Source organism: Malaclemys terrapin, chromosome 9, assembly GCF_027887155.1.
Source record: "Malaclemys terrapin pileata isolate rMalTer1 chromosome 9, rMalTer1.hap1, whole genome shotgun sequence".
In the NCBI taxonomy this organism is placed as follows: Eukaryota; Metazoa; Chordata; order Testudines; family Emydidae; genus Malaclemys; species Malaclemys terrapin.
The window spans coordinates 71,540,921-71,560,901 of NC_071513.1; the positions used below are offsets into that span (position 1 = coordinate 71,540,921).

The 19,981-nt window shown below is 41.8% G+C and overlaps 1 protein-coding gene across 2 annotated transcripts in view; it reads right to left on the bottom strand.

Moving 5' to 3' along the window:
• COL4A4 (collagen type IV alpha 4 chain) overlaps positions 1-19,981 on the bottom strand; it is a 139,923-nt gene that overhangs the window by 93,408 nt on the left and 26,534 nt on the right. For both annotated transcript variants that reach the window (XR_008446252.1, XM_054040193.1), the window contains exon 4: positions 1,364-1,498. Coding sequence is in view for 1 of the 2 variants with exons in the window: in XM_054040193.1 (XP_053896168.1) it covers positions 1,364-1,498 (135 nt within the window). In the remaining variant the exon portion in view is untranslated. The remainder of the gene's footprint in view (positions 1-1,363; positions 1,499-19,981) is intronic.

Genomic DNA, 19,981 nt, shown 5'->3' on the forward strand with positions numbered 1-19,981 from the left:
AAATCACTTTTACAATTTTGTTCTTTGAGAACACTTAAAAACTGAGGACAACATGAGGATGTGGTACTGTAAAATTAGGTAAAAAACTATCAGGAAATAAAGTCACATTTGAATCATGAATTTAACACCTCACTGCAGGATAAATGGCTATATAAGATGTTTGCAGTGTTGTAGCTGTGTTGATCCCAGGATATTAGAGAAACAAGATGGGTGAGGTAATATCTTTTATTCGACCAACTTTTGCTGGTGAGAGAGACAAGCTTTTGAGCTACACAGAGCTCTTCTTCAGGTCTGGGAAAGATATTCAGAGTGTCCCAGCTAAACGCAAGGTGGAACAGAGTGTTTAGCATAAATAGTTAACACATATTGTAAGAGACCATTCAAGGTCAAGTGACCAGTTATGGTTAAACACCTTGTATTTAGTTGTGACACTCTGACTACCTTTCCCAGACCTAAAAAAAGAGTTCTGTGTAGCTTGAAAACTTTTCTCTCTCACCAACAGAAATTGGTCCAATAAAAGGTATACCTCACCCACCTTGCATCTCTGATATAAAGTGGACAGACTCTGCCTGAGGTTATCCAGCTAGTGTATCTTGAACAATGATCAATGATAGCTATGCATGCCACAAATGGTACTGGGGGACAATATTAAATTCTTAGGGCCAATTTCATCCATTAAAACACAAGGGATTACTCAAAAGATGAATTTAGCCATAATGTGTAAAATAATGGTATGTGCCATATTACAGGCTGGCTTCTGCTCCCACTTATATCAATGGCACAACACAAGTTCTATTGACTCCAGAGGAGGATCAAGCTCTATATCAGTGGAGTTGTACACAAGAAGCTAAATTCTGATCTCACTGACACTGGTGTCAATGAAATTAGACCAGTGAAAGCCAGGGTAAAGGTTCAAGGATTGTAGAAATGTGTAAAACCAAAGGCTGAATTATTATAAAAGGCACCATTTATGATTCCATTTCTCACCAAAACCAAAGGTGGCAAAGTTATGCCTATTGTACAGTATTATTTTAAAGTTCTATTTTTCCCCCACATATGTGCACGTAACCTTCTTGATGCTAATGTGAGTGAGGTGGGACATATCAAATGGGCACTTAGACCCCTGAATTTTAACTTTTTTACTGTCAACTTTGATTTAATAACGTGGGGCCAAATTTTGCAGTTCTTTCTCAGGCAGCTTCATAACTGATTTCAGTGGAAGTTTTGCATGGGTAAGAACAGGAGATGCCCATGTAATTTTAACATTCAGTAAAGGCTTTTATTGTTCTTGATTTGTTTCATTTTGCAATATTCACGGTTACATTTTACATACTAAAAAAGACCTTCCCATGGTATTTCCTACCTTATCACCCTTTTCTCCAGCGGGCCCAGGCAGCCCATTCTCACCAATCTGTCCTTTTTCTCCTTGCAAACCAGCTGGCCCTGTACATCCCAAAGATCCAATTGGACCTTGAGCCCCTAGGTGACCAGGCTGACCCTGAAAGAAACAGAAGAAATAATTCAGAGGTAGTTCAGTAAACAAATATACTTAGCCTCCCTCTGGCTGCTGCTGATGGTGTGGAGAACACTGTGAGTAAAACAAAGTTTGAAATATTTACAAATTGTACATTTAGTAATATAATTACCAATATTTCAGATAGTTGCTTTGAAAAATATTTTGGTAGTGACTTTACTTTTATGTTGTTGTGGTTACTCTCTATTGATATTGCAGACGAATACTACACTTTTGGCATGTTTATGCTTTGAATAAAATGTAAAAGGTGCTAAAGTCCTATAGGATTTAAGCTCCTATATCACTTGTCCACTTCTGAAAATTTTACCTGTCAATCTGAATCATTTTATAATGACTAATTTAAAAAAAAATCCAGGTTCCAACAGAGTACATTTAAATAGAATGGTTGGGATTTTTTTAAAAGTACCTTTTTCAAAAAGAATATCTGTTCATCTTACCTGTCAATGTTTCAGTGAGGGAGAAACTACCTATTTGGGGAATCAGTAAAATGGCAATACACAAAGTGCTGCCACGTGCACAAAATAAACAAACTGAAAAATATTAAGAACTGGTTTGCTCACTAAGTTCTTTCCCCCATAGTCATTCTAGGTGTTACTAGCAAATACAACATTATTAGAGGAAAAATGATTGTCCAGCTGACAGTCTCCCTTTAACTTAAGGTTCTCTTTGCTCTTCTAAAGTTGGTTTAGACATTAGTGTCACAGTAGTAACTTCATAATTAAGACTGAAAAACTTTCAGTTCTAAGTCATTCTTTTTACCAGGGTGGATTTGATCTAAATCAAATTGATTTAAATCATGATCACTAGTCAGGAAGACTCAATTTAATCATTGATTTCTACATAAAAGTGCATTCTTGTTGGTTGTTATAAGCTTAAATTCTTCACAACTCAGAGATAGATGTAGGTTTCATTTTTAGAAGGTACACATACGTTTTTAAAGTGATTTATTTTGAAAACTTTTCAGATTAGTTTTACAGCTATATCAGAAAATGAATGATTGTTTGATTATTTCATTTACCAAAGGTAATTGAAGCAGATATTTATGAAGTCATTGGGAGGTGAACTATTTCCAATTCAACAGGTTAATCATTAATATTTGGAGGATTAATTAATCATTAATATTTGCCATGCTGTATTAGGAAGAGAACATCACCAGACAGACATTTAAATTGTTTTATTTAATTAAAACAACAACGTTATGTATTCTGAATTTTTTTCTTCAACAGCAAACATATAATATTTTAACAAAACAAGCATATGAATTTTTGAATTTAGTTAAACATTCAAGTTTTTTAAAATCAGGTTTGTTTTTGTTAAAATTGTTTTAAACTAAAATAGTTTCATGAAATATTTAAAAAAAAAATTAAATCGACAACGTCAGCCAGGTCAACATGAGAAACTTATATTGGCTTCTGCAGCTAACTCAGTCGTCTTCCCCTTCATTTTCCTATTTGTCCATAATCTGGAAAAGAAAAACAAGCTTTCCTGCTTTTTCCGGTCCCAAACTATTTCTCAATTTGGAATGAATTAGTCCAAAGGAAGAAAATATTCTTTCTACACCAGCAGAAGCAGCTACTTCTGTTAAAAGTGAGATTATCACTTCAACAGTCTCTGAATCCAAGTGCTTAAGTGACTTCCACCAGTTCACTGGTGTAACTTTCTTTAAAAAAACATCAGCAAACATATATTTCTTGAATGGTTCTTATTCCCAAACTGGATCTTTTTTTCAGCATGCTGTCATTATAGGTTTTTTCTTCTAGTGAGAGAATGGTATGGTAGATCTTAAATCAATGAAAGCTACACTCAGAAAGACCTCAAGACTTCTGGAATATGCTGCACAAACAGTTTCACTTTTGTTTCTACTTCCTGTCTCTCCCATCTCACATTTATCTCCAGTCGTCTTCTCCTTGCCCAGATCTATTCCATCCCCAACAATCTTCTTTCATTGAACTTTTTGAAACTTTGCACTTTTAAAGAGAGGTAAGGGATTGACTCTATGTACAGAAATTTGCAGAGGGACAATAGTATTGAGGTCTGTTATTTCCCACCTCTATACATTTATTTATTATATTTCTCACCTCTATATATTTTGCTTTTTACAAGCATGTTATCTCTGGAGACACAAATCCACAGTTTGAGAACTGCAAAACTAAGTATCTCTGATGGTATCTTCTAGACTGAGCACTGAGTCCCATTGGGTAGATAGAAAGATTAACCTAAATAATCTATACAGAAGCCCCTGGAACGCCATAAAATTGGATCCCTAATCCATGAACTATTGGAACTCATTTATAAACATGAACATCAAGAGAGAAGGAACACAAGCCAAAATAGGGAAAGGACATGCTAAAGAATATTTAGATAAATTGGATGTATTCAAGTTGGCAGGGCCTACTGAAATTCACCGTAGAGTACTTGTCTTAAGGAACTAGCTGAAGCAATTGTGGAACTTGTAGTGATTATCTTTGAGAATTCATGAAGGACAGGTGAGATCCCAGAGGACTGGAAAAGGGCTAACATAGTACCTGTCTTTATATATATATTTTTTAAAATGTGATGTGTGTGTGTGGGGGGGAGACGACGACAAAGAAGACCCAGGGAATTATACACCAGTCAGCCAAACTTCAATAGCTGGAAAGATAATTTATTCCAATTATTAAGCACCCAAAGGATAATAAAGTTATAAGTAATAGCTGGCATGGGTTAGTTGAGAACAAATCATGCCAAACCAACTTAATTTCCTTCTTTGATAGGGTTACTGGCCTAGTGGATAGGGGCAAGCTATAGATGTGATTTTTGTTTTTGTTTAAGTAAGTCTTTTGACACAGTTCCATTCTCATAAGCCAAGTAGGAAAGTGTAGTTTGGATGAAATTACTATAAAGTGTGTGAAAAACTGGTTAAAATGACTTTCTGTCAGGCTGGGAGAACGTATCTAGTGGGATCCGTCAGTGGTCTGTCTTGGGTCTGGTACTGTTCAATATTTTCATTAATTACTTGGATGATGGAAAGGAGAGTGTGCTTATAAAATTTGCAGATAAGGACAAACTGAGTGGGGTTGCTAGCGCTTAGAAGGACAGGAATAGAATTCAAATTACCTTGACAAATTGGAAGAATTGGTCTGAAACCAACAAGATGAAATTCAATAAAGGTACAGTATGTGCAAAGTACTTCACTTAGGAATGAAAAACTGAATGCACAACTACAAAATGGAGAATAATTGGTTAGGTGATAGTACTGCTGAAAAGGATCTGGGAGCTATAGTAAATCGTGAACTGAATATGAGTCAACAATGTGCTGCAGTTGCAAAAAAGGCTGGAGTACTGTGTCCAGTTCCAGGCACTCCACTTTAGGAAAAAGGTGGACAAATTTCAGAGAGTCTAAAAGAGAGCACCCAAAATGATAAAAGAAAACCTGAGCTGAGAGGAAAGATTAAAAGAACTGGGTGTGTTTAGTCTTGAGAAAAGAAGACTGAGAGTTAATCGGATAATAGTCCTCAAATATGTTACGGGATGTTATAAATAAGATTGTGATCAATTCCTCTCCATGCCCACTGAAGGTAAAGCGATTTTAAGTTAAATATTATGAGAAATGTTCTAACTGTAAGCACAGTTAAGGACTTTAATAACTTACCAAGGGAGGTTATGGAATTCCTGTTATTGGAGGTTTTTAAGAACATCTTAGACATGGTCACTGATTGTCTAGACATTTACTTGGCTCTGCCTCGACACAGAGAGCTGGACTAGATAACCTCTCGAGGTTCCTTCCAGCCCTACATTTCTATGATTATATTTTCTATGATATACAAAACTTTTCTTAAACATTACATGAATATTGTCTCATACTATAGAATTAGAATTTATAATCCCTATTCCATGATGAGATATATTTGAGCTATAATGTATCTTAATTAAAACTATCTTTAGATAGGTTTTTTTCCTCAAAAAGCATTTTATCAAAAAAAATCTGATTTAAATAAAAAAAATCCGATTAAAAAAAAAATTAATTGATTTTTATCCACCCTGCTTTTTACTCCCTTCTTACTGTTCTCTTTTTCTGAAAGACCTGATGCTTAGCCAGGATCAGGAGAGCTGACAGTAAATCAGAGAAGCTGTACTAGTTTGCTGGACTTTGAAAAATTACTTGATTTTCTATTTGTTAAAGTTATTTTAACCTTTTTGGCCTACTCATAATTCAAAGACAGCTTGCAGTAAAATGTGCAATCTTGCCCTGTGCTTAGTTCTCTATGAAAATAGAGTTTAATTTCCAGGAAAAATACGTTCCTCAAGATAATAACTGTTTCTCGCTGGGACCTTCATCGGGTCTCCAATACCTTCTGTGAGATGCCTAGCATCAGTTACACTTTTGCTGGCTATGCCAATGCACACTCTACCTTTTGTAAGCTTTAGAACTCAATGAGTGCCACATTTTAGTCCCTCAGAAGCATGATCAGAGACTCATTATTTTAGCACAATCAAAGAGACTGTGAAAGTCAGATTGAATTGGGAATGTTCTTTCTTTCAAGTGATATTTGCACTTCTATCAATTTTTCTAGCTTATATATCTTCCATCATTTTCTCCCAGAGTTAAATGTATCATTCAACAATTGCTAAATTTCTGTAAAATTAATATGATGGTTATTAGGTAACTTCTTTGTAAACATCTCTGTAACTAATGTCTATGCCTAGCAATACTATACAGATCACCTGTATATATTTTTAAGTAATATATATATTCCAAAAGGGAAAAGGCTTAAGGATGGTGTCTGTTCCCTTCCCTAGCCAAAGGTTAGCAACATTTTTCAGTTTTTTCCCCCTCCAAGTAGCCTAATGAACTTTAACTAATGTTATATTCAAAAGATTGAATACAGCAAGCTTTCTATTAAATTTATAATAGGTAGGTTTTTCTTTACCTGCCCCCCTCTCCATTCCTACACTTCCTACCATGTACCTTTTTCACTGTCACTATTTAATTATATTTGTTTTTCTCTGAAACATAGTCTCCTCCTTTTGAAGATTGTTTTTTTTCCTTTTCTGACTTAGCCTATCTACTACTGTATCTAACATAATCCAAGGGCAGAATTGAGCCCAATCTTCTAAGGGAAAGCGTATGGCTCAAAGCTGACCACCTGAGGGCAGCAAAGAATTCTGGAATGCAATCTCCAGTCACAGAAACAACAGCCAGTACATTCACTTCATTTCAGGGGTTGGAAGAGTGCAAAATGTCAATTAACAAGGGATGCAGACAGATATTTGTTGTCTTCAGTAGTAAAATTATTTCTATAAGCGGCAGAAGAGAGGTAAATTTTACCCAGTTTAGGCTTTTAACTTGAACCCTTGATTCTGTATGAACACAATCTTTTCCTTGAATTACAATTAGGGGTTTGGGGTGATGAGGCCCCTTTTCTTTATATTTGTTCCTTTATTTTTTCTTAAATTAAGAGGACCATGGTTTAAGCCTCCTCATCTTTTAAAGATGATATAGGATATTTGCATTTGAGTCCATGAATAAAACAGTCATTCTTTTGAATTTTGTTACTGACTTTGATATGAGGATCTCAACATTTATTGATTAAACCACAGCACACCTTTGTGAGCTAGGGAAAGGATATGAGATAGGGATCACTTCGACCACGGCTGAAATGCAGCCCCCCACTCATGTGGTACTCAGCAGCTCTCCAACATTTCATAGCAACTGTGCACAACAGCTTAGGGCAAGAAGTAAAGTACCATGTTTAACTGAGATAGCAAAAGAAACATAGGTAGCAACAATATAATTTACCACAATTTACTAAACTCAATGCAGCACTTTCCATGGCCTGCTGTCATGCAGGTCAGATGATCATAATGGTCCCTTCTGGTCTTTTTTTTTTTTAAAAAAAAAAGCGATGAGTAAGCCCTGCTCCCATTGACTTCAGTGGTGCAGGATCATGCACTTAGTGTGGGCGCAAGATGAACCTTATAAGTACAGTAGAACCAACTGAGCCAAGCTGCCAGGATATGGCTGAAGGATGCCCTGAGCAGTGCAGTTATTCAGATCCATGTGGCCCTTGAGAGACCTTTGAATTTGTGGCAAAACCAGCCCCCATTTGTTCCATAGAGAGGAACCCACCCTCCTGACAGAATGACTTGATGACGTGTAAGAGGAACCCCAGACCTGGACCTGGCCTCTGGGAAAATCTGCAGGAGGGGCTGACTGGCCCTCAGCAAGTTAAATTGCAGAGTCTTTCCCCTTTTTATTTAATTTGTACACAAATATAACTAATTGCATCACCTTAGGGCATGTCTACACTTGCCATTTAAAGTGCAAAATGTCCCTTTTTTGTGCAAAAACTGTGGGAGCGTCTACACTTGTTAATGACTTTTTGCGGTGAAGTTTCACCACAAAAAGAAAACCACCTTCATGAGAGGCATACAGCTCTTACCGCTGTTCTTTTTGCGGTGATGTGAAAGTGAAGACACGTTCTTCCAGTGTAAACACTTTTTGGCCTCTGGAGGATACCCACAGTGCCAAAAGTGACCACTCTGGCCAGCACCTCCGCTGCTCTGACCCCAGGTAAACGAACGTCCACCCCTCCCCATGTAAATCCCAGGAAGTTTGAAACTCCCTTTCCTGTTGTGAGTACTCACCTGGACAGGTGACCATGGCTGCTCCATGTAGCAAACCATCCCCTGCTTAGAGCAATGCCGAGCTACTGGACCTGATCACTGTTTGGGGAGAGGAGTGCCAGCTGTGTTCCAGCCATAAGAATTTCAATACCTACGAGCAGATTGCACGCAGCTTGCAGGAGAAGGGGCATAACAGGGAAACACTGAAGTGCAGAGCAAAGGTGAAGGAGCTGAGGAACACATACCACAAGGTGAGGGAGGCAAACCGTGGGTATGGTGCTGCGCCCCAAAGCTGCCATTTTTACAGTGAGTTGATGCAATCCTAAGTGGTGACCCCCACCCAGGGCCAGCTCTAGGCACAAGGAAAGCAAGCAGTTGGGGCAGCAGATTTGCAAGGGGCGCAAGAATCCAGCATGGGAGCTGAGAACCAACAGGGGGCCCTGGGAGCTGTAGTTCCTTGGTTAGCTCCCTGCCTATAGAGTCAGCCCTGGAGCAGGGAAAGAACTACATTTCCCAGCATTCCCTTGGCCACTAGCAACAGGAAAGGGTGGGGGAAGGAGTGTGGAACTGAAATCTGCAGTTTGTTGTGAACGGTAGGAACAGAGACAGCTCTAGGTTTTTTACTGCCCTCTGGGCCCCTTCTCCACTCTGGAGGTGTCTAGCCACTGTCTGCTGAGGCAGAGGCAAGAGAGCAGAGCTCTGGTAAGTTGCTTTGTTTTGACAATGGATAAAGCAGGTTGAGGGCACAGAAAAGTACTAAGGTGGCTGTGTTTGTGTGCTGGGTGCCCTCCCTTCATGCTAGCCCTTTTCAGAATGGGTGTATGCAATAAACCCTCTAACCCTGCGTTCCCTTGCCATTGCTGGGTTCTTGTGCACCATGGGTGCTTGATTTTTGTTACCAAGACAGTGATTTCTTACCAGTGGTATATTGCAATGTACATAGTGATTCCTGTATGTATGTTTCACAGCAATGTGTTGCTTCTGTCTCCCCAGAAATGACACTGGAAGACCCACCCCTCACTGTAGCAGACCGTCTGCGACACATAAGCGGCCAAGATGCACTAAGGCAGACATGTTTCATGAGGTGATTCTGCACTCTGAAGCGGAGACACATGATAAAAATAAATGGAGAGAAACCATGACAAACTGGAAAGAGGGAGAGAACCGAGACCAAAAAGAGAATAATGCATTCCATAGGGAAGCCACGGGGAGGCTAATCAGCGTTCTGGAGCATCAGACAGATAGGTTGCATTCTCTCATTACACTGCCGAGTGACCTGATTCGTGCCCGCCCCCCACTGCAGCAAGTGCAGAATTCTTTCCCATGCACTCCCCAAACTCCCACTGCACATTCTTATAGGCTCACTGCAAATTTTTCCATGCCTCAACAATCCACACCCCCAGACAGCTTGTCAAACAACAGCTGGCGTTACACACAGCTGTGAGGTATACGGGCCCCCCACCCTGAACACCACCATCACAGAGGATGGATATATGTGCATATGGTGTTTTCTCTTTTTTTTTTTAAATAAAAAGCACACATTTTTCAAAAAGAAGCAAGATCATTTGTGAGTTCTCATTTCTTTACATGTCAGCACAGCTACAAGTCAACTAGCACTTCATCTTCACTGAAATTACAGACAGAACCGCCATGTAGCACAGCACATGCTGTTAACACTTCCTTTCCCAAGCACAGCAACAAAGTTTAATGATTTTGATTTTCAAACTTTTCCTTCAAGGCATCTTGGATCCTAACTGCCACATGTTGTGCCCCTCTAATAGCCCTGGTATCTGGCTGCTGAAATTCAGCAGCCAGGGGTTTGGCCTCCACGCTCCCCGTATGAGTAAATCTTTCGCCCTTCCCCTCACAAATGTTATGTAAAGTACAGCACGCCGCAATAACCATGGGAATATTTTCCTCACTCATTTCCAGTCTACTGTACAAACATCTCCAGCATGCTTTCAAATGGCCAAATGTACATTCGACATACGATTTATGTACTCGGTGCCAAGGTGGGCCGGGGAAACAATAGGGATGTGCGTTCCATCTATCACCCCATCACAGTTAGGGAAGCCCATTTCTGCAAACCATCCAAAATGTCACGAACATTACCGAGAGTCACGGTCCTGCGCAGTAGGATGCGATTAATGGTCTTGCACACTTAAGTTACCACGGCACCAACGGTTCATCAACCCACTCCAAACTGGTTTGTAACTGTCTGTTGTCGCCAACTTCCACAATGCAATTGCCACACACTTCTCTACAGTGAATGCAGCTCTCAGTCTGGTGTCCTTGCGACGCAGGTCTGGAGAAAGCTCAGCACCCAGTTCCATGAAGGTGGCTTTCTGCATCCGAAAGTTTTGAAGCTACTGGTCATCATCCCAGACATGCATAATGATACGATCCCACCACTCTGAGCGAGTTTCCCTAGCTGTTCCATAGTGCTCAGCTAATGCCAAAAGCAATCAAATGTTACTTATTTCCATTTCAGGCAGCTCATCAGGCATCTCTGACTGCAGTTCTCTTTGGAAGTTTAAGAAAAGCTGCACTGCCACGCGCGATGTGCAGGTGACAGCTATCAGCGCAGTGGACAATAGAGCAGGATCCATTCCTGCTTGTAGATGTGGCGGGGAAAGCAGCCAAACAGATAGGGGTGTTAAAAAATGCCGTGAAAGAAGCAAGGAAGTAATGAGGCTGCTGGGACATGAAGCAGTGCATCACAGGGCACTGAGCAGGGACCAGAATGCCTTGCGCTCACCCCACCCTCTTCCCACAAGACCTATTGTCAAAATGGAGAGAGCTGTACTGTGGGATAGCTGCCCTAGTGCGCTGCTCTCATCAGCGATGGAAGTGCTACTAATGTAAACACTCTGATGCCTGAGGAATTAAGTGAGTACACAAACCAGCGTTTTACTTTCCCCGGTTACCTATCACCGGTGAAACTTACAGCACAAAAACTCTGTAAGTGTAGACATACCCTTAGGGCATGGCTACACTTGCAGATGTAGAGCGCTGTGAGTTAAACCAGCCCTCAAAGAGCACATTAGGGAAAGCGCTGCAGTGTGTCCACACTGTCAGCTGCAAGCACACTGGCGTGGCCACATTTGCGGCACTTGCAATGGCATTGGGAGTGGTGCATTATGAGCAACTATCTCACAGAGCAGCTCTTCCCATTCTGGTGCTGTGGCTTGTGAGATTGGGGCGGGGGGGCATTCTGGGTCCTGTCCCAATGCCCCGTGATGCATTGCTTTGCATCCCAGCAATCCCTGTGCTTCCGTCCACATTTGGCACCATCTTTCAACGTTTTTTGTACTGCGCACTCTGTTTCCCTTTCGTTCTGCGGGAATGGATCCCGAAGTGCTGAGGAATATGCTGATGGGTCTCAACAGCACGTCACGTTTGGCATCGAGTTACTCCTTAAGCTACAAACTGTCAGTGAGGAGTCCGATGATGATATCGACTAACATAACACATATGACATGAGATTGCTTGTGGCATTCATGGACATGCTCACCACGGTGGAACACCGCTTTTGGGTTCGGGAAACAAGCACCGAGTGGTGGGATCACATCATCATGCAAGTCTGGGATGACGAGCAGTGGCTGCAGAACTTTCGGATGAGAAAAGCCACTTTCATGGGATTGTGTGATGAGCTCACCCCCCACACCCTTCAGAGCAAGGACACGAGATTGAGAGCTGCCTTGCCAGTGGAGAAGCAGGTGGCTATTGCAATCTGGAAGCTGGCAACTCCAGACAGCTACCAATCGGTCGCTAACCAGTTTGGAGTGGGAAAGTTGACCGTTGGAATCATGTTGATGCAAGTTTGCAGGGCCATTAATCGCATCCTGCTCAGAAGAAACATGACTCTGGGTAACATGCAGGACATTGTGGCTGGCTTTGCACAAATGGGGTTCCCTAACAGCGGAGGGGTGATATATGGGACACATATTCCAATTCTGGCACCAGCCCACCTAGTCTCCGAGTACATTAATCGGAAGGGGTATTTTTCTATGGTTCTTCAGGCACTTGTGGATCACCGTGGGCGTTTCATTGACATTAACACAGGCTGGTCCAGAAAGGTGCATGACACATGCATCTTTCGGAACACTGGCCTGTTCAGGAACCTGCAAGCCGGGACTTTTTTCCCAGGCCAGAAGATCACCGTAGGGGAAGTCGAAATGCCCATTGTGATCCTTGGAGACCCTGCTTACACTTTAATGCCGTGGCTCATGAAACCCTACACAGGGAGCAGCAAGAAGTGGTTCAACAACAGGCTGAGCAGGTGCACAATAACTGTGGAGTGTGCTTTTGGCCATTTAAAGGGCCGCTGGCTCTTTTTGTATGGGAAGCTGGACCCTAGCCAGTGACAGCATCCCCGCGATTATATCCATGTGCTGTACCCTCCATAACATTTGTGAAGGGAAGGGTGAAAGATTCACTCAGGCATGGAATTCGGAGGTTCAACACCTGGAGGCTGAATTTGAACAGCCAGAGAACAGGGCTATTAGAGGGGCCCAGCGCGGGGCTGCAAGGATTAGGGATGCCTTGAGAGAGCAATTTGAGGCCGAAAGCCACCGGTAATGTTTGGTGCCCTGCACGGGAGTGAAGTGCAGTGGTTCCAATGTTAGTAGGAATCTGTACTTGCTACACTGACTTGCAGTGCCTGTTGCTTTCCTGGGCTAAGGTATCTTTTACTTTATGCAATAATAAAGAATGTTTTCAAAGCCAAAAAATCATTTATTGAAAAGAAAATTCATGTATTGAAAAGAAACACAACTGTTTGGGAACAGAAAGAGAAAGGGGATGGGGCAGGGAGTGGTTCAATCACAGAATTGCATATGTCCTGTTCTCATACTCAGCCTTCCTGTCTGGAGTGCTGTGCAATGAGTGCTGCACTTCAGGATGGCTATAATGCATGGTGATGGGGGTTGTGTGCAGTGAGTAAGGGTCGTAGTTTTCAGGGCTGGGAGGTGAAGCTACAAGTGTTGGAGGCAGCTGGTGGCGATAAGAACCCAGATGTTGGGGAAAGTGGGTTGGAGGTGACATGGGGGCACAAGGGAAAGAGTTTTGGGACAAGGGCTGCAGGGAGGGGGGCAGGCATGGTAGTGCTCCGCTTGCATGGCTATGAGTGCCTGGATCGAGTCTGCTTGGCGCTCCATGATATTTATCAGCTGCTCCGTGCTTTGTTGCCGGCGCTCTGTGCTTTGGTACTAGTGCTCCTCATTCTGCTGGCAGAACCTTCTTTCACTCTCCCTCTACTCCTGCACTTTTTGATTCACACCAGACAGAGCAATGATTTGCCCGTACTTAAAGACAAGTACAGTCTACACAATAGCAGAATTTTCCTGTCCCAAAGCAAGCACACATAACCCACAGAAGCCCCAAAATGGTGAGTAAGCACAGAGTCGAGGGGGACTGATCGTTTCACTGCCGTACTGTCCTCTGGGTTTCTGTGCCTTGGGGAGAGCCAACAGCTGTAGGGAGCCCCTATACTGAACACTGTCCCCATATTTTCCACAGGAGTTCATCCTGGAAGATATCTCGTTGCTGAGGGTGACCTGGGAAGCAAGGGAGGATCTTCTACTACAATGCAGCTTCAGCCCTGGCCCATATACAGCTTGCCTGTGCGCAGCAATGGTCCCCCCGCCTGTCATGGCACAGTGATGCGGACATGTTAGCCTGACTGGGACGAGTACAGTAGCTCTCCCAAGGAACCTGCGCAAGTGAATTGCACACCTTCTGGATGAGACTTTTGAAGAGATCACTGAGGCCGATTACCACGATGTAAGAGAGCTCATCAACGCCCTATTCCACATCTAGGCATGCATGCAGCCCTAACCCTCCTTGCCCCAAGAGCCTGCACTGAATAACTTCCTTCCCAAAATAAAAGCTGCTTACCGGGAACCTCCTCTGGTGTTTGTCTTTCTCCAGGCACCGGCTGCTGCGACTGGCTACCTTCCTCCTGGCTTGAGAACAGCTCCTGGCTGCATGCATCTAGGGATGCTGGGGTGTCTTCCTCTGCCTCAGCACCCTTGCTCCCGCTTTCCTCCTCCTCCTCCCTTGGTGAACTGGGCTCTGAAGTGTCCGTGGTGGTTCTCGGTGTGGTCACCAACCAGTATTGCATCCAGCTCTTTGTAGAAACGGCAGGTCATGGGGGCAGCACCGGAGTGGCAGTTTGCCTCGCGGGCTTTGCGGTAGGCATTCCACAACTCCTTCACTTTACACGCACTGCAGTGTGTCCCGGTCATGGCCTCTTTCCATCATGTCCCTTGATATCTGCCCGAAGGTATCGTAATTCCTATGGCTGGAGCACAACTGGGACTGGACAGCTTCCTCTCCCCAAACACTGATGAGGTCCAGCACCTCGCCTCTGCTCCATACTGGGGCTCGCCTGGCACGTGGAGGCATGGTTACCTGGAAAGATGTGCTGAGAGCACTCCACGCCTGGCTGAGCGAACAGAAAGGGGATTTTCAAAATTCCCAGAGAATTTAAAGGGTGGGTCTGATGGTTGGTCACCTGAGGGCAGGGCAGTAGAGTTCGAAGTGATGACCAGAGTGGCTAGAACAGGCATTGTGGGACACTTCTGGAGGCTGATCAGAGCGCATTGACAGGACAGGGCATCCACACTGGCGCCGTGGCACTCCAGCCAGGGTGCACCAAGCATTGTGCCTCTTGCGGAGGTGGATTACCAGGAGCGCTCCAGCCGCTGAGTCAGAATGCTCTACGTGCCTTGCCAGTGTGGACATGTTGTGAGTTAGAGTGCATTAAAGCAGCCCTGTGTGCTCTAACTCGCAAGTGTAGCCATGCCCTTAGACTCCCTCAGACAGTGTAAGGGAGTCTTACAGCATGTCTATATACAGAATTGCTCTGGTTTAACTCAAGCTGTGATGTTATACCAATTTAATTAAACTGGTACAAAAAACGGTGGACACACTTATTCTGGTGTGGCTTAAATCGATTAGGGATCAATTTACACACTAAACTGAAATAAGTGTGTCCACACAGGGATTTGTACTGATTTAACTAAACAAGTTTAACTAAACTAGTGCACGTTTGTGCGTAGACAAGACCACAGTTAGCAAAAAGGGATCAAGCTCCTTGTTATACATCACATCTGAATTTGATCTGAGATCTCTTCTCTCACAACAAACACCTTAGCCTGTCTAGATGACCAGAAAGGTGATTTAAAAAATCATGTTAGCTAACATAATTTGAACCCCCTCTTAACACCTGGCATAGACACAATTTAACACCTTTATAATTATGTTTGCTGCTCCCCACCCCTTTCAAGGCTGTAAATTAGCTTGTTGGGAGAGGCAAGCAAATATCATTGGGAAGTTCACATTAAGCATCCAAAGTCACAGGACTGGGTTAAGCTCCCAAGTGGGGATTTCTTTGTTTCCGTATCTGCTTAAGTTAATATATTTTGCTTTCTTGTTATAAGCAGAGGTACTTTAGAGAAAGACCTTGCTGATGTTGTCTCTGTGTTTGATTTCTTGCTGAATTATTCCACCACCTAAGAGCTCTCCCACCTCACAAAGTACTTGGCGTGAAACTGGTGTGCAGGAATCTTTTTCTACACCCATATTTAATCTAGGATTTAGCTTCAAGACTCAGCAAGTCAAACAGCTTTTAATATGTTGCTTTTCCTCATTCCCAACTTGACCTGTGAAAGGTGGGATGCTCTCCTTAGTTCCAGCACACACACAAGCAAACTGGGCATCAGAAAAGGATGTGGAGGCAGCGGTCTCTTCAAGCAGTAGAACTGGAGAAAAGGATTATCTGCATGGATTAAGCGTGTTGAGCCAATTCTACTTAAAAGTACTATGAAACATTCCCCTTTCATGACACATTAACAGAGAATGCCTTTGTTTGAAGTGTGCATTTGGGATCAAGTCTGATCCTTAGTTGTATGTGCACAGATTCCTCTGAACTCAAATAGGAGCCACATGTGTATCTGCATGCAGAATTTAGCTCTCTGTGTTAAACTTGTATGCTTCCCTATATAATCACAAAAAGGGAATCCCTACTAGGGATGTTACATTTTTTAATAACTGGATACCATTGTTTGTTTTTAATATCTAGACTGCCACACCACAGGACATCACTGGAATGCAGTGTGTTCTGCCCACACCCTTCCCTCCCTTTGTGTCAGGAGAGTGTTTGGCTTAATTTCTCCATGCTACAAGGATCCCTAGCTACTTATTTAATGCAATTTTAGGATAGTGCAAAGAGGCTATAGCTTACGACAGAATATAGCTCTAGCTATTGTTCCCTGATGGTGGGTGTGAATCTGATCTAGCCAGTGACTTCATGACCTTGTTGTAATTAGGAATAGTTTATGCTAATGTGATCCCTCCTGCAGATTGCTTCCAGCAATAAACAGGAATAATAGAGCCCTGGAGGCAGCTCAATGGACCTGCATGGGATGTTCTCTGACTTCTTGGTGGATAGCTTGGCAAGTTCTGGTTTTCTATATGAATTCCATCAGGACTCGTAAACTAATAATATCCCATTCTTTCCTCTTTGGATGTTGAATGTAAGTAATAAACAGTGAATCACTTGGGCAATATGGAAAATGCCTGCTGTTCCTCCACAATGGCAATAGGGGTAATGTCCGGTGTTCCCACACACCTGCTTGAGGGAGGGGAAAAAAGCAAGAGTAGCTGAAGATTTTTCATTGTGTTGACAGGACCAGATATGCTGTGCAGCAGAGAGATAGCATGAAGAGCTGCATCTGGCCATGCCTGTTCCTGGAATGCCAGCCTGGACCAAGTAGTTTTGCTTACCCTAGCAAACAAATAGACTTCCCAAGTGTAAGGTCATCTATGGCTTCCCTCTGAAGCCACTGGAAGAAGGTATTGGGAGTGGAAAACAAAAGCGACTTGTTGATAGCTCCCGAAATTTGGATTACACCAAAATGGTGTAAGGGATGTGGGTGTGAAAATTGAAGCTGAAAGTCACTTGTCAAAGACTGAAAGTTTGGCACATTTTCTAAAATAAGTTTCTTTATAAATAGGGCTTCTGGGTTTTGGTGTAAAGTTTTTAGTTTTTAGTTTATTTTATGCAGACTATGACCCATTTTCAGACTGATTCATTTTATCTATTCAAAAGTCTAATTTCCAAAGCATTTCAGTCCAAATTTTCTTCCCAGTTAAAATTTTCAATTCAGAAAATGTTCTCCCACTTGATACATGTCTACTGAATTAGACAACTTCTCAACAATATACTTGGGGACATTCTCCAACAGAAAAGTTGAAAATTCAAAATAGCTTACATTCTTTTTAGTGAGAGGGAAAAAACCATGAAAAATAGCTTAGAGATAATTTTACCAATTAAAACCTAAGGGCTAGATTGCAGAACCCTTGAGATTATGCAGCACTTACTTAACACAAATAGTGTCATGTGCATAATGTTAATCACATGCAAAAATCTTTGCATAGTCGGGGCCATTGACTTCAGAGAGCCTACTCATGTGAATAAGTGCACACCCACATGATTAAGGGTTGCACAAGCTAGTCCCAAAGTAGGAAACTAATTATAAAGGTGACTGTTTAATTAGCAACAAATGATGCAGCAGGCAAGCAGAATGATAGGAGACAAAACTTTATTAAATATGCTAGGAGGCTCTGCACTTTTTGTCTGTCTACTCTGGTCCTGGTCTTTCTTCAGCATAGGTCCCTCCTGAAACCTGACCTTCTTTCTCCCATTCTACTCGTCATGTTACCGGCACCATTTCCTACATTAGCATGTTTAAATTTAATTATTGACTTTATTTTTCAGTTTATAAAAGTGCCCCTCACTTGGTCTCTTCAGAATAATTAAAAAAAAAAAAAACCCAGCAAGATTTTCAAATTTAAGGTGTGGTCCAGCAAACACATATGTCAATAACTCCACTTGGGTGAGTATTCCCATTGACAAAGGGACTAGTGATCCAATTAAAATTACTCACATAAGCATTTGCAGGATTGGCCCGAATGCATGCATAATGAAACTTATACAATTGCACTGCCTAATTTTTGCATGCAAATACCTGATATGCACATGGAAATCAAGTATCTGCATGTACACATGGCTGTGTGCGTGCAACTGAATTGTGTTCATAATTTAAGCTCTTCACTTGCTTCAACTGTAGTGTGTGACTATATGTTCTTACATTTGGAAAAGCAACTTTATTTATTTTAGACAAAAGCTACAATAAGATGGAGTTCAGGTTGAGGGTAAATATCAGTCATTTGGAATAAAGCCTATGGACTATGGTAATCATCCCCAAAATAAACACTGCAAACCTAGGAAATTCAGTAAAAGCTAACCTTAAAACAAATCTGAACATGCTGAGGTATGAAAATGCAGTTAAGAGGCATCCAAACAACCTTAACTTTGCCCTGTGGTGACAATAAAAGAGAAATGTGTCTCTAAAAGTCAATTTAATCTAATCTGGAACTGGATTTAAAAACCATTTTAATCTAACCTAAAATTAGACTCCTGACTGCAGCCCTAATATATATCAATCATGATTGTATGGTTATTGCATAGCATCACTAAAAGGACCATTACATATATATAATTAACAAACTTTTCTTTACTTGTATTATAAAAGTGAGTGCAGTATACATCCCATCCCTGTAATGTGCAATGTGCTGCTTACCTGCTTATTTACTTGCACTAGTGACTTTTCTTTTCCTGTGTTTATTTGCATCACAGTCATTAGATGCATATGCACCATGCCAGACAGTACTTGCAGAAGGTTTAAATGGCACTGTCAGAGGAGGCCCTCCGAAGAAAAGAGGCCTTCTAAACTCAGGCAGAAGTTTAAGGCCCGGGTGCTATAAAGGAAGAGTAATTCCTACACACTAGTAGACCAGTGCACCCCCTGAGCAGACCTTGAGGTTTTCCTGTGATTTGGCCCATTCTCCTGACCAGTGAGGGATTGCAGTCTGGACATTATAAGTAGGTCTTGTCTCTCAAGGAGCAGGAGGTTATACTGGTGTTTTTACGTGCTCTGTTAAAAGACTGTCTGGCAACTAGGATGTCAAGATATTTGTCCATCTGCTTCTATTTTAACATGTATATAATTGTCCTTACTTTTCTTCCACCTAGCCCAGTTTCTGTTAATTCAAGCATGCCTATCACTGTTTCCAGTCTTGATTACCATGGTATTGCTTGGCTCATCCTTCCTTCATCTAGCTCCCACTTCTCAAGATATCCTTGTCCAGAGGAGAATCTTTCCTAACCTGTCATTTTATGGGGGAGATTTTCTTTTCACAGGCAAAAATGGTTTTAGGGGCCCAACTCCCTTTGATTTCCAATGAGAGTTGGGTGCCTAACTCCTTTAGAAACCTCTGAAAACCCCAGCCATAATTAATAGTAGGTGCGCTGTATAAAAATGCGATAAATACCCAGTAAATGTTATGTGAAATATAGTAAGATAAAGATTTTGAAATCAATGGGAACTTCCAGGTGCTCAGCACTTCTGAAAAATCAGGCCACTTATACCAGTAACCTAAATATGGAGGAGCCTAATTTCAAGCTCCTATTGTCTTCTAAAATGTTACTTTAGTCTTTTCTTTAGGCTATACAGTGCATGAAGATAGCTTCACTTCAATCTTAATTTACAAAGTTAAATATATTTCACCCGTCACTATTAATTGCAATTAAATCATGTTGATCTACACTTGTGTGCAGTAAGAAAAGCCACAAAGCAAATTAGAACATGTTTTAAGGAAGCATAGAAAATACCTGTAATTCAACAATGACATCACTATGAGCAGATGCACTTCAGTTTTAGAAATGTAAAGTAAAGTTAGATCCTAAAAGAATTAGCCCCTATTCACCATTTC